The sequence below is a fragment of the Hyaena hyaena genome, unplaced genomic scaffold (genome assembly GCF_003009895.1).
Source record: "Hyaena hyaena isolate Hyena2069 unplaced genomic scaffold, ASM300989v1 scaffold_105, whole genome shotgun sequence".
NCBI lineage: Eukaryota > Metazoa > Chordata > Mammalia > Carnivora > Hyaenidae > Hyaena > Hyaena hyaena.
Window position 1 is genome coordinate 1,991,372 of NW_024080737.1, and position 14,268 is coordinate 2,005,639.

The 14,268-nt window shown below is 36.6% G+C and overlaps 1 protein-coding gene across 2 annotated transcripts in view; it reads right to left on the reverse strand.

Moving 5' to 3' along the window:
- The window catches only part of VEPH1 (ventricular zone expressed PH domain containing 1), a 218,740-nt gene that overhangs the window by 38,204 nt on the left and 166,268 nt on the right, over positions 1–14,268 (reverse strand). Inside the window, exon 10 of one of the 2 annotated variants that reach the window (XM_039236068.1) lies at positions 10,854–10,988. The exons of the other annotated variant lie outside the window; for it this stretch is intronic. Within the exon in view, the coding sequence (XP_039091999.1) occupies positions 10,854–10,988 (135 nt within the window). The remainder of the gene's footprint in view (positions 1–10,853; positions 10,989–14,268) is intronic. 2 annotated transcript variants of the gene reach the window in all.

Consider the following 14,268-nt stretch of genomic DNA (forward strand, 5'->3'; position numbering starts at 1 on the left):
TCCTCACACTTCCTATATTCCATCCCCCCTCCCCCATCACGCTTTCAGCTGGTGGCCTCACCTCTTATGTCACTGAAAAAGATGAAAAGTCATGAAACAGAACTCATTCATCTTTCTCCCATCAAATCTGGGTCTGTGTGCAATCACTTCCTCTCATCTGTTCATCATCCTCACCTTATCTGTTGTATCATCCCAACACTTGCAAACATGTGCTGGAGGCTTCCATTCTAAACCATCTCCATACTTCCTCGATTTATGAACCCATTCAGCTCCAACCTCTAAAACAGCTCTCTACACATGCTGTCTCCTTCCTCATTCTTTCTTCCTCATTTCTTCGCCAACTCCATTTTGAACCTTGCCTTTCAAACTCCATTAAAACTGCCTTTTCCAAGTTGCCCAATTGGATGGGTACTTTCTTGTACTTTGCTGCCTTGACCTGGCTGCCAAATCCCATTCACTTTCTTGCCATCTCTTTCTTGGACTCTCTTGAGATGTGTGACCACGATACTTTCTGAGTTTCTGTTGTCTTTCTGCTGCTCTCTGGATTCAGTCCTTCACTGGCTGTGCCTTTGACTGTCTTCCAGATTGCTTCAATCTTCCTGTGGTTTTCACCACCTCTGTGCCAACAGAGCCCTCGTCTGCGGCCTAAACCACAGAATTGTCTACTAGACAATTACACTGGGACATCTCATAGACATTTTATTTATTTATTTTTTATTTATTTATTTTTTTAATGTTTTATTTATTTCTAGGAGAGAGGAGAGACAGTGTGAGCAGGGGAGGGTCAGAGAGAGAGGGGGTCACAGACTGAAACAGGCTCCAGGCTCTGAGCTGGCTGTCAGCACAGAGCCCGACGCGGGGCTCGAACCCACGAACCGCGAGATCATGACCTAAGCGAAAGTCGGATGCTTAACCGACTAAGCCACCCAGGCGCCCCCTCATAGACATTTTAAATTTAAGATATTCAAAAGTCTCCCTCACCCTTACACTCACCCATTAGCTTGCTATGTCCCTTTTACCTCCAAAATTTATACTGAATGTGTCATTCATTTCTATCCCTGCCAGGACCATCCCAGCTCAAACTACTCTCTTCTCTCATCTGGGTGGGCGATAGACTCCCTGATTCTACTTTTGCCCCTTTCTCATCTAGCCTTCACCTGGGGACAGAGTGATTATTTGAAAATAGACTGGGTAATAATGTCTGCTGCTCAAAACTCTTCAGTGACTTCCCATAGATTGCAACAAAATGTAAGCTCCTTGCTGTGGCTTATAAGGCAGAGGTAAATTATCCCAGACCATGTTATTTGGTCTCTCTGCTCCTCCCCCACTCTTGTTCTCTCTGTCTCTCAAAAGTAAATAAACACTTTTAAAAAAGTTTTTTAAAGCCAAGACTTGAGTTTTTTAAGTTTACTTATTTATTTTGAGAGAGAGTGCAAGCATAAGCTGGGGAGGGGCAGAGAGAGAAAGGGAGATAGAGGATCCCAAGCAGGCTCCATGCTATCAGCAAAGAGCCCAGTGTGGGGCTCAAACTCACGAACCATGAGATCATGACCTGAAGCTGAAATTAGGAGTCAGACGCTTAACCAACTGAGCCACCCAGATGCCCCAGCCCAGACTCTATTTTAATGTCTACCATACTCCCAACCAGCTCTGTCTTTGAGCCAGGCAGGTCCCAGACATTTGCATCTGTGTCTACATTATACCCTCAATCTTCCCTCTCAACCTCCTTGCCTTCAGATTTCTATTATGATTTATATTCTCATGGAGCTTACCTCTTAATCACTAGGTTTTATTCATACCTTGTTATTTTTATTTTTTTCATCCCTTTACCTCGCCTTTGCTTCCTAGATAGTGCCAATCAGATTTTCCTGCTTCTCAGCTTGCAGCCTAGAAGTCCTCACCCCAATCTAGGCTTTTGAAATCACAAACCCAATTCCCAGTTACCCCATCCTCACTAGATTGCCCTGAAAGGGAGGGCTCAGCATAACTAATCTTTCTCAAACACCACGATACACCCTGCTCTCCCTCGAGGCTGACCTACAATACTTGTCACTTACATCACACATGTAGACTTAAATTTCCCTTAAGAACATGAATAGTTAGGGGCGCCTGGGTGGCTTAGTCGGTTAAGCGTCCGACTTTCGCTTAGGTCATGATCTCGCGGTTCGTGGGTTCGAGCCCCGCGTCTGGAGCCTGTTTCAGTCTGTGACTCCCTCTCTCTCTGACCCTCCCCTGCTCACGCTGTCTCTCTCTCTCTCTCCTAGAAATAAATAAAACATTAAAAAAAAAAAAACAAAGAACATGAATAGTTATAGCCTATATATAGTTAACCGACTCCATACTTGTGCATTTATTTCCTCGAGCACTTTATTAGCACTGCAACTCAACACATTAAATCTAAGTCTTGGGGAGCATCAGAAGGTCTCCTTTTGTTATACCCAGAATTGGTGCTTCAGTTTTATTTATGCTTTGACACTACAGCCAATTACCCTGGGACTTGTCAAGTATGTTTGTAGCAATGTGGATTGAAAACAAATCTCCAAATGTTAGCCAGATGGGGCATATTTTATTTCAGCAGTAAATTTAAATTTTTTTTTGTTTCCATAATGGGCAGTTTTGAGACCTCATTTCTATGGCATATGGAATTTCTCCATGCTTTGGGAACTGGAACATGTGTGTCAATAAAGGAAACTTCTCTCTGAAATTCCAATCTTTTAGCAATCCCCAATCAACTTCGTCAACTGTCTGGACCTCTGATAATCAGAACGCCGATCCCTCTGAAGGGCTGGGCCGCACATGCACTAGCATGAAATTACTAATGGTATCTCTAGTTGCTCCCAGAGGCCATGCTCCTCATTTCTTAAGTAAATTAATGGATTTTCTGCCCTCTTTCTAAAAATCTTTATTTTATAATGAAAATTGATGAGCTTAAAATGGATTTTTCTTTAAGTAAACTGCTCATTTATGTATACTTACATAAAGCAATGTAACTAAAAGTCATACTTCTGTAATACATTTTTTCTCTGATTATAAAAGAAACACAAACGTCTAACAAAAGATTTCAAATATGCTAATCCCATCAACCAGAGCTAACCATTGCTAACATTTCAGTATATTTCCTTTTGGTTGTTTTAATGGGCAACCCTCCAAACAATCCTCTTTATATAAATAATTTTTTATCTTGCAATATGTCATTTGACATAGCATTGTTTCATGTCATTAAACATTTCTCATAAATATGATTTTTCATGTTTTCTTAATATTCTTCCATATGGAAACATATATATGTATTTATCCTTAGATATTTAGGCTATTTATAAATACCTCCACAGTATTTATTTGATGTGCATATCTTGGGTTTTGTACAAATTTCAGATTATTTCTTTAGAATAGATTCCTAGAAATGGAATCACTGTGTTAAAGGATATGAATATTTTTAAGACTCTTGACCTGTATTTCTAAATTGTTTTTTAGAAGTGTTGAAATAATTTACACTTCAACTAAAAATGTGTGTGTCCAAACTCCCTTGCTGTAGCCAGAACTGATTATTATCCTTCTAAAAGTGGATTAAAAGAGGGTAATATTAATGTTATTTTAATTTAAATTTTTATATCTTTGACTATTGATGAAGCAGAATGCTTTTTTGAACTGAGTCTCCTTTGAGTTGTTTGCTCATGTCCTTGGTGCATTAACGTTTGACTTGCATGAACCTATGGTATCTTTAGGATATTAAGCCTTGTCTTTCATTATTATTATACATATTTTCATCTTAAGTTATTGTGAATGACAGGTTTTTTTAAAAATAAACTTTATATTTTCATGTAGTCAAATCTATCAACACTCTACTTTTAGACATTACTTATAGGTTTAATTATTTTTTTTAAAAGCTAGAAAAGCATATACAAAGGATAATGTAAGAAATACCCTACTTGCCATATTAATAAATACTGACATTTTGCTTGATTTTTTAGAAAAAAAAATCCAGATGAAATTGAGATTTCCTTAATTCTCTTTCTAGTAATATTTCCCTCTCTTCTTTACCCACTTCTATTATCAGGAATTTTGATCTGATTCCAAACATGGTATATTTTTCCCACAGGTGTATGTACCGATAAGCATTCATAATACTGCTTAGAGTATAATAAAAAATCTATGTAAGCTACCATGCTATTTATCATACTTTTGCAACTTGCTCATTAAAACTTAATATCCTTGGAGCACCTGGGTGGCTTAGTCAGCTGAGCAATTGACTTCAGCTCAGGTTATGATCTCTTGGTTTTTGTGTTCGAGACCTGCATCAGGCTCACTGTTGTCAGTGCAAAGCCCACTTTGGATCTTCTTTCTCTCTCTCTGTCCCTCCCCCACTCATGTTTTCTCTCTCAAAAATAAATAAACGTTAACAATAAATACATAAATAAATAAATAAAATTTAATATCCTTTTTTCAAGACTGGTCCCATGTTATTACATATAGGTCTAATTAATTCATTTTCATTGCTTGTATAACATGATTATATCACAACATTTTCTTCATTTATCTACTGATGGGGGGAACATTTGCATTGCTCCTGATGTTTTGGTGAAAATAATGTTCACTTGACATCTGTATATGTCTCTTGGTGTTTCACCCACAAATGGAATTGAAAGATAATAGGGTAGAGGAGTTTATTGCTAGATTGTTCTTTTTAAAAGGTTATAAAGAAAAATTGTCTTAAACTTTGTCTAGGATAGAATATTTTTGTGTGTTTTGATACAAAACTTCTTTGTGGTAAAAAAGCAATAATTATTTTTGATAAAATGCTTAAGCATTTTTCTGGTAAGCTTTGAGTAGTACTAAGATTCTGGGTTTATTTTTCCCCATGTTTATTTATTTAATTTAAGAGAGAGAAAGCACAAGTGGGAAAGGGGTAGAGAGAGAGAGTCCCACGCAAGCTCTGTACCACCAGTGCAGAGGCTCAGTACGGGCCTTGGATTCATGAACTCTGAGATCATGATCTGAGCTGAAGTCAGACACCTAACCAATCGAGCCACCCAGGTGCCCCACAGTGGTATGAAGATTCTAAAAAGCTAGTTACTCATCCTCCTTGACTGTTAGCTAGGGTTCATATACGAATATAATTAATGATTATATATTTCTTAAGTACGTTTTTTTCTTTTTTAAGTAGATTAATCTGTTATACTCTTATTTGTGGCATATGAACATTCTTGTTTTTTCCAATTCTTGGCCAAGATTTGTATTGTCACAGTTTTTTATTCTTGCCAGTCTGATCTTTATAAAATGGCATATCATTTTAAAATATTTAAATCAATTATTTCAGTGAGTGAGACTAAACTTTTTTTCTTATCTTTATTGGCCATTTGAGTTTCCTGTTGACTGAATTTTCTGTTCACATTCTTTGCCCAGCTTTGTCTTGGGTTGTTTGTCTCTTCCTTGTTGATTTAGCAGATTTTTGGGTTAATTACACATATTTCAAATACCTTCTCATACCTTGTGCTCGCCTTTTAATTTTGTTATAGTGTCTTTTGTAATACAGAAATTTAAACATTTATGTAGTCAAATATTTATTTATTTTTCATGATTTCTGCTCACTCATATCTTAAGACATTCTTTCTTATCCTGAGGTCATAAAGACAACTTTAGATATTTTCTTCTAATTATAAGGTTTCATCAATTACATGTAGGCTTTGAATCAACCTGGAGTTAAGTTATCTATACAGTGTCTTCTTTATTCTTGAGAGAAAGAGAGAGAGAAATGCTGGCCAGAGAATACGAGCTAACCTTTATTGAGAAATCACAACAGTGACCACTGTTCTGAGGATTCTCTATGTATTAACTTATTCAATCCTCAAACAGCTCTATGAGGTAGAGTAAATATTATTGCCATGGTACAGATAAAGACACTGGAATGTGGGGCCAAAGGCTTTAGAACTGGCAAGGGGCAGAGACAGATTTTAAAGCCAGGAAGTCTAGCTTCAGAGCCACACTTACCTATTCTGCTAGATGTATGAGTCAAGATAGAGGGGTTATGCTGCAGTAATACCAAAACCTTAGTTTTTAGCAAATCAAAAGATTGTAGTGGGTCTGGATGGCTCTCCAGAGCAGTGGTCTTCCATGTGGTGGCTCATTATTCTGTGTCTATCTGCTGGCAACTTAATATCAAAGTCTGCTTCTATAATCACCATGGTAAATGAAAAAAGGAAACACAGAGACTCATGTAGTTGTTTTTAAATGCTTCTGGGGGGAGTGACACATATCCTTTTTCATATTTCATTGGCTAAAGCAAGTCACATGGCCAAGCCTTTCTTCAAGAGGCAGAGAAATGTTATCTTCTTACGTGCCCAGAGTAGAGAAGAATCAGATACATCGGTGTCACCTTGGCATGTGCTCATGTTTTAGCTCTGCCATTGACTAGTTGTGTGACTTTCAACAGGTCCCTTTGCTTCTAATTTTAATATTTGGAAAATGGCAGCATTCACTTATTTATTCAGTTGGAGCCCAGTGTATGCCAGCTACTGTGTAACCCTGCAAATGCAATGGGAAATGGGGTGCAATTCCTGCCCTCAAACGGTTTTCAATTTATTAGCTACCTTACTGTTGATCTTTAGTTCTAAAATTCCACTGTTAAAAAGCAATCACAATAACGAGCCTTCCAGAGCATTACATTCTAGAGACTCAGGCATTTCCTCAAGAATTTCTTCCTTTTTTGGTGATGTGAATCCACAGTGTTAACTTATTTACAGAAACAGATATACACATGCACACCACTTTCAAATTGCTGGTATGTATATACTGGCACATGTGGGGAAAATAAAGCAGACTTTGGATTATTTTCACAGCTATTTTGAATTTAGTGAACAGAACACATCATAAAAAAACAGATGAAAATCAATTTGATTGAGAAATACTTATGCAGATAACTTTGGTACATAATACACATTCTAGATATCAAAGTGGTTTTTCCTCACTTACGAATAAACAAAATTACAAAACTAAAGATTTCAAAACCATTTTGACTTGCAGCTAATTTTTCCCTAGAGGAATATTTATTGGTATAAAATAGAACAAATATGAAGAAGTATATTTGTAGATATGCACAAAACTGGTTTGCCAATTTAAAACAAAATCTCTGAGGACTTGAAGCAGCCTGCCAAGTTTTAATTTACTAGTTGCCTGCAGTTAAAACACCGTTTTCATGAAAAATTTATAAGAATTTGAGGTATTTTCTTTAATCATGATGCAACAGTTTAATATTTGAGTGAAATATGCAAAAAAATTCCATTCTACTTTGCATTGATGCAATTATGGCATTTCCTTTATTCTTAAAACTGCAAGTCTAATTCTTAACCCAAAGCCAAAAAATAGTGATGCAATAGTTGGATGCATCTTTAGTATCTCACAGACCATTCTAAATGAATTTCTGATTAATCATACTCATTTGTCATCCTTCTTATAATCCTTCAGCACTTTGGAGGTATTGAGTTAGTTTCACAATATAACAGTTTTTGATTAATTTGCTACTTGTTCATACTTTGAACTTATTTAACATTGGTAAACCTGCTCCTCATCTAATAGTAAAACAAGGACAGAGACCATGATCGTATACTCTCAGAACCTCTGGAGTAAGCATCCAGTACTTATCCTGGGCTTTTCTTAAAGGAAAAATAAGAATAATTGAATCTTTGAGTATGAGAAGAGCTTAGAGAAGCTGGTTATACTTACCAAGGAGAGACCAATAACCATTCTCTATTTTCATTGTATGTATTTTCCCTGATTGATCCAGTCTATGCCATGACATCAAGTGCTAACTTATGACTTCTAAATCCATGTCTCCATTAATGGGCTTCATCCTGAGGCCCACACAGGCATTTCAGCCACCAACACCTGGTTATCTATACAGATAAGTCAGGCTCAAAATACATAATTAAGAATGCTTTATCTTCTTCCTCTAACTCAGCTTCCTTTGTGGTGTCTTTTTTCAAGATGGTGCCATCATCCATTTAGCCATATGAAGCACATGCAGTCATCCTTGGCTCTTCCATTTTCCTTATTAAGAACCAAGTCCTATTGGTTTTACTTCTTTAATAGCTCTTGAATCCATCTTCTTCCTACAACATCCAATTTTAGTTTAGAGCTCATTTCCTACCTAATTCTAGTAGTAGCTTCCTAAATGGTTTCCCTATTTCCAGATAGGTTTCTTCAGATTGTTTTCTCCATACCCAGGCCTATGACTTTTCCTAGTGTACATATACTGATGTAATCACTGATGTGATTGTACTGTATATGTACACTTCCAGTTTCACTCTATTTGGCAAATGGCTGTAGTTCCATATTCTGGGCTTTCCCCCATGGGTGTCTGCCCAGGAGGTCTCAGTCAATTGTGTCCTGAGAGTGTTGCCTCTGTTTCCACACTCCTAAAATGTTGTGTCTCAAGTCATACTTGTTTGTCTCAATAGAGCTCTTTTTCACCCTGACCATGCTCTCTCTCTCCTGTCCACATTATTTCCATTTCCTTGCTTTGTGGCAATTGCAGAGGACAAGGAGATGAGGAGAAGGAAGGAGGAAGAAATAAAAAGCACTAAAGAACTGGAGCCCAGTTTCCTGATGCTCTTTCCCTTTCAACCCTAGAGTCCATGGTCTTGTTTTGTAAAATGTTTCCTATTCTATACCACTCTGAAGATTTTGTGTGCCTCTGAATGGACTGTGTTATGTCAGTCTGTGAGCCTCAAACAACACTATTGAGAATTTGTCTAAGCTATTCCATTGTATTGCAGCCTTGGCATCCATTTTGTTTGGCCAAGTGGGCTGTAGGGGCCTTAAACTGACACTAATCCCCTCATGCACAATCATGCCCTAGATAGCAGCTTGTAGAGTCACAGACAAATACACAACCCTGATATGATGCCTCAAATGGCTCTTGTGATCAAGTTTCTTCTGGTTCCTACGGCCTTCTCCTGATATGCCTGTTAGATAGACTCTGGTGAGGATTATAGAAACCTACTTTCTGGTTTGAATTGATAAATCTGGCCTTATCTTGGGAACTCCAAAGTCCTTTATCTGTAGCTGCAATAAAGGAATGAGTCCCAGGTCCTGCCTCTTTTTCTGCCTGTACCTTGCCTTGACCTCCCCATGTAGTCCCTCAAGGTGGGCCATGTACTTCCCTCAGAACCTGTGAGTAATCAATTTCTCTATTTCACTTTCTCCTGTGGTCTGTTGTTGAACTGGGACTCACCATCTGGCACCATGTGCTCCATTTAACAAATGTTAATTTAACAGTCATAACAGGCAATGACCCTGTCTACCAGTATCACTCTGTCCTTTCAAAGATTACCACATGAAAAAGCATTAATTAATCATCATTTTTTTATAATGATGAAAGAAGTTAAGTGAAAGAAGATAAAATTAAACTTAAGAAAAGGGCAAATTGTTTCAAGGCAGTTTTGAATGCTAGTTTAAAATAATATGTTCTATGGGTGCCTGGGTGGCTCAGTTGGTTAAGCATCTGACTTCCACTAATGTCAGGATCTCACAGTTTGTGAGTTTGAGGTCGCCCCCCCCATCATTGGACTCTGTGCTGACAGCTCAGAGTCTGGAGCCTGCTTCAGATTCTGTGTCTCCCTCTCTTTCTCTACCCCTCCCCCACTTGTGCTCTACCTCTCTGTCTCTCTCTCAAAAGTAAATAAACATTAAAAAAATTAAAATAATATATCCATTATAATGCACCAGAAACCATAAGATACCCAGGAATAAACCTAACCAAAGAGATAAAAGATCTGTATGCTAAAAGCTATAGAAAGCTATAGAAAATCATAGAAATTGAAGAAGACACAAAGAAACAGAAAAACATTCCATGCCTATACTACCCAAAGAAATCTGTACATTCAATGCAATGTCTATCAAAATAACACCAGCATTCTTCACAGAGCTAGAACAAGCAATACGGAAATTTATATGGAACCATAAAAGACACCAGATACCCAAAGTAAGGTTGAAAAAGAAAGCCAAAGCTGGAAGAATCACAGTTTCAAGCTTCAGGCTGTATTACAAAGCTGTAAACATCAAGGCAGTATGGTTCTAGAAGAAAAACAGACACATAGGTCAATGGAACAGAAAAGAGAACCTACAAATAGACCCACAAATGTACGGCCAGCTAATTTTTGACAAAGCAGGAAAGAGCATCCAATGGAAAAAAAAGTCTCTTCGATAAATGGTGCTGTGAGAAGTGGACAGCAACATGCAGAGGAATGAAACTGGACCACTTTATTATACCATACACACACACACACACACACACAAATTCAAAATGATGAAAGACCTAAATGTGAGACAGGAAACCATCAAAATCCTACAGGACAAAAGTGGGAGCAACCTCGTTGACATCAGCCACAGCAACTTCTCACTGGACATGTCTCCAGAGGCAAGAGAAATAAAAGCAAAAATGAATCATTGGTACTTCATCAAGATAAAAAGCTTTTGCACAGCAAAGGAAACAATCAACTAAACTAAAAGGCAACTGATGGAATGGAGAATATACTTGCAAATGACATATAGGATAAAGAGTTACTATCCAATGGGGCAACCATGTGGCTCAGTCAGTTAAGCATCTGACTTTGGCTCAGGCCATGATCTCATGGTTTGTGAGTTTGAGCCCTGTGTCGGGCTCTGTGCTGACAGCTTGGAGCCTGGAGCTTGCTTTGGATTCTGTGTCCCTCTCTCTCTCTGCCCTTCCCTTGCTCGTGCTTTGTCTGTCTGTCTGTCTGTCTGTCTCTCTCTCTCTCTCAAAAATAAATAGGCATTAAAATTTTTTTTAATTTTAAAAATAATAAAATACCATGTGCAAGGAAAGAAACATTTACCTTCTGCTGTGGAAATGTGGATTCCATCATGGCTGTTTCAAAGCTGTGAGCACCCTCTGCCTGGGTCTTCTCCCACAGAGTTCTGAGAAATTGTACAGAACGACTCTGTATAGACAGCGGCTCAGGAAACAGGCTCTGAAAGGCATTAATGAGAAAACCATAACATTATCTCTTGTCCTAACAATATTGTGATTGACTACAAGGTACTATTTAGGCTTGGTTTGAACTTCAACATGGTTTAAATTTAAATAAAACGATATATCTTATCTTAAAGATCAAACACAAGACACAATTTGGGCTTTTTATTTTTTAATAGAAAATTAAAATTACTGAATAGGACTCCAAGGCAGTTGTAACTGACCTCTAAATACGCCTGACCTCTGTAACACAGTGTTACCTCAATCAATTCCCAAACATGGTACTTAATTGGAAAATGGTTAATATAAATATTCATATTTATTTGTTCAAAGATCTGAAAATTATGGTATAAAATTAAAACTAGAGTACAAATATCAAGTCTATTTATACAGAGTAGATTAGGAAGGCTAGAAATTAAATGACAGAGTTCATCATGCAACAGCTCAAATATCAACAGTATGGGGGGGGCGGAGACAAAACACATTTAATCCTAAAGGATATAAGGGGTGACTATTCCTAGAGCTAATACTGTTAAGTTCTGAAAAATAAGATTATTCATGTAAAGAAAATCACATGTACAGCTATTTCATTCAAGTCAATGAAAATAAAATTTTCAAAGGAAGATTTAAGTTGTTTATATATTTACTAATCAATCGTGTTTAACAGTCATTTAAACATTGTGATATAATATCTATAAGGTGAGAAGTATTTTAACTCAAGGGAACAATTTTATAAAAACATCGAACATAATAAAGGGCACAAAATATTATTTATACACTTATAATACCCTATGTATTATCCTTATGGTAAAATAATGATATTGGCCTATAAAATTTTATTTTGTGTCAATGACTGTCTAAGCATTAGTTTATGAGAATTTAGGTAGTTTGTGTGTATAAGATTTCATTTTACTAAGTGAAAACTAATAAGTTTTCCTAGAAAAATATAATTATTATTATCACCAAGATAGCCTGTTTCTTATACTGAGTGGAGAAAGTTGGAGGATCTTATTCTGCAAAGAAGTAGCCTATATATTAAAAAAGGCTAAGAGCCATTAACAGATTAATTATACAACCCATAATGTGGACACATCTAAGAGTTTCTTAATTAGTATCAGAAACTTACGCAGCATATGATTTTTCACTTAAAGAAAAACAGGGCCTGATTTAACTAATCACCATTCCAAAGAGGACCATTTAGATTGGAATCTGTGAAGTTGAGAACTCCATGAATGTGACAAAGAAAAAGGAAGAGTCTGACTCAGAATATAAGGCTAGTACTGGGTTTGTAATGAAAAAGTCAAAGATTTGATTTTTGTTTAACCCCAACTCAGGATTAACCCAGACTACACAATATCAAATGTGTGGAAAAAGAAACAGTAAAATTAACAAAGAAGAAAAGCAGCATAACTATAGATACTTTTAAGATTTTGCTTAAAGAAAAACATAAAGAATCAGACTATATCAGTAAAATAAGACTGAAGGGGCAAAAATAAAATCAAGTTTTTGGTTTATTTTCTGAAAATTGACAAGTAACAAGAATAAAGCCAACAATGAAACCAAATACAAAATCACTGATGAAAACTGTTTGAAAAATATAAGTAAAGTAGAAGAAAAAAAGGTCATTTCAAGAAAATAAAAAAATCAATGCCGGTTTTTATATTCACATATAATTTGATTCACATTAAAATGTGAGTTGTTGTCTATGAGATATTATTAAGCATTTTTTTTTTTAAATAAAAAGGCTCCACATAGGGAAAGATGGTATTCCTAAGGCATGTCTAAGCTGTCTCCTTTCTTTTTAAATTTTTAAAAATGTTTTTATTTATTTATTTCTGAGAAACAGAGAGACAGCATGAGCAGGGGAGGGTCACAGAGAGAGGGAGATACAGAATCTGAAGCAGGCTCCAGGCTCTGAGCTGTCAGCGGGGCTGATGCGGGGCTGGAAGTTGTGAGATCATGACCTGAGCCAAAGTTGAATGCCTAACCGACTGAGCCACCTAGGTGCCCCTCTTTTCTTTTCTTTTTTTTTTTTTTTTAATTTTTTTTACATTTATTCATTTTTAAGAGACAGAGTGACAGTGCGAGTGAGGGAGAGGCAGAGAGAGGAAGTCACACAGAATAGGAAGCAGGCTCCAGGCTCTGAGCTCTCAGCACAGAGCTTGATGTGGGGCTTGAATCTATGAACCGTGAGATCATGACCTGAGTCGAAGCTGGACATTTAACCAACAGAGCCAACCAGGCACCCCTAAGCTGTCTCTTTTCTTAATTACTATAGCTCCATTTTATGATTATGATCTATTCAGCATTAAAATTCATTATTTTCTCAATAAACTTACCTTTTCTTTATAAAGAAATGTAATTATCTGGTTGGTGACTTTGATAGGGGTTCTGATATTAGTATTTTATTTATTTTTTAAAGCTTATTTATTTATTTTGAGAGAGAGAGAGAAAGTGAGCAGGAGAGGGGCAGAGAGAGAAAGGGAGAGAGAGAGAATCCTAAGCAGGTTCCATGGTCAGTGCAGAGCCTGATGTGGGGCTCGAACTCATGAACTTTGAGATCATGACCTGAGTAAAACCAAGAGTTGGCTGCTTAACCAACTGAGCCACCCAGGCATGCCTGGCCTAATTTTTACCTATTTTATAATATTGATGTTCTGATTTTTCTGCCTTATCCTGCTCCTGCCTGCAACTCCACATTTCATTTTTTAAAACATGTGCTACTAGGAAAAGACCATAGAGACCAGTGAATGAGGGGTCAGGTGGTCTGAGTTATGCCTTTAATGTTCTTATCTGTAAAAATGATATCTGATATTCCTTCTATTATTAACATTTTATAATCTATATTTAAATCCTATGTGAAAGTTTGATATATTCAAGATAAGTATTTCCAAATATTCAAGAATCTCATTTGATGTTTAAATCTTTGCATTAAGTTGAAATTTCCTCTGTATGTAATTTCACCTATATACATCAAATCCATGCGGGGAAAGGTGGCATTCCAGTATCTTAACAATGTCAAAAAGGTACGTTGACACCAAAATTAATTGGAGATTGAATGGTTGTGGAGAAATAAAGACAAACTCTACATAAAGAAAGCTATTCCTCCAAATAAGCTGTTTTTGTTATTGTGTAACAAAAGTATTCTCTCTTGTATTTTTCATTTTTTTTAAACTAAGAATATTCATGATATTAACAGGTTTGGCCTCCTTGATACTAATCCAAAGTCTTTTATAAAGAAACTATCCTAAATTAAGGAAAACCCATGTTAAAAATTA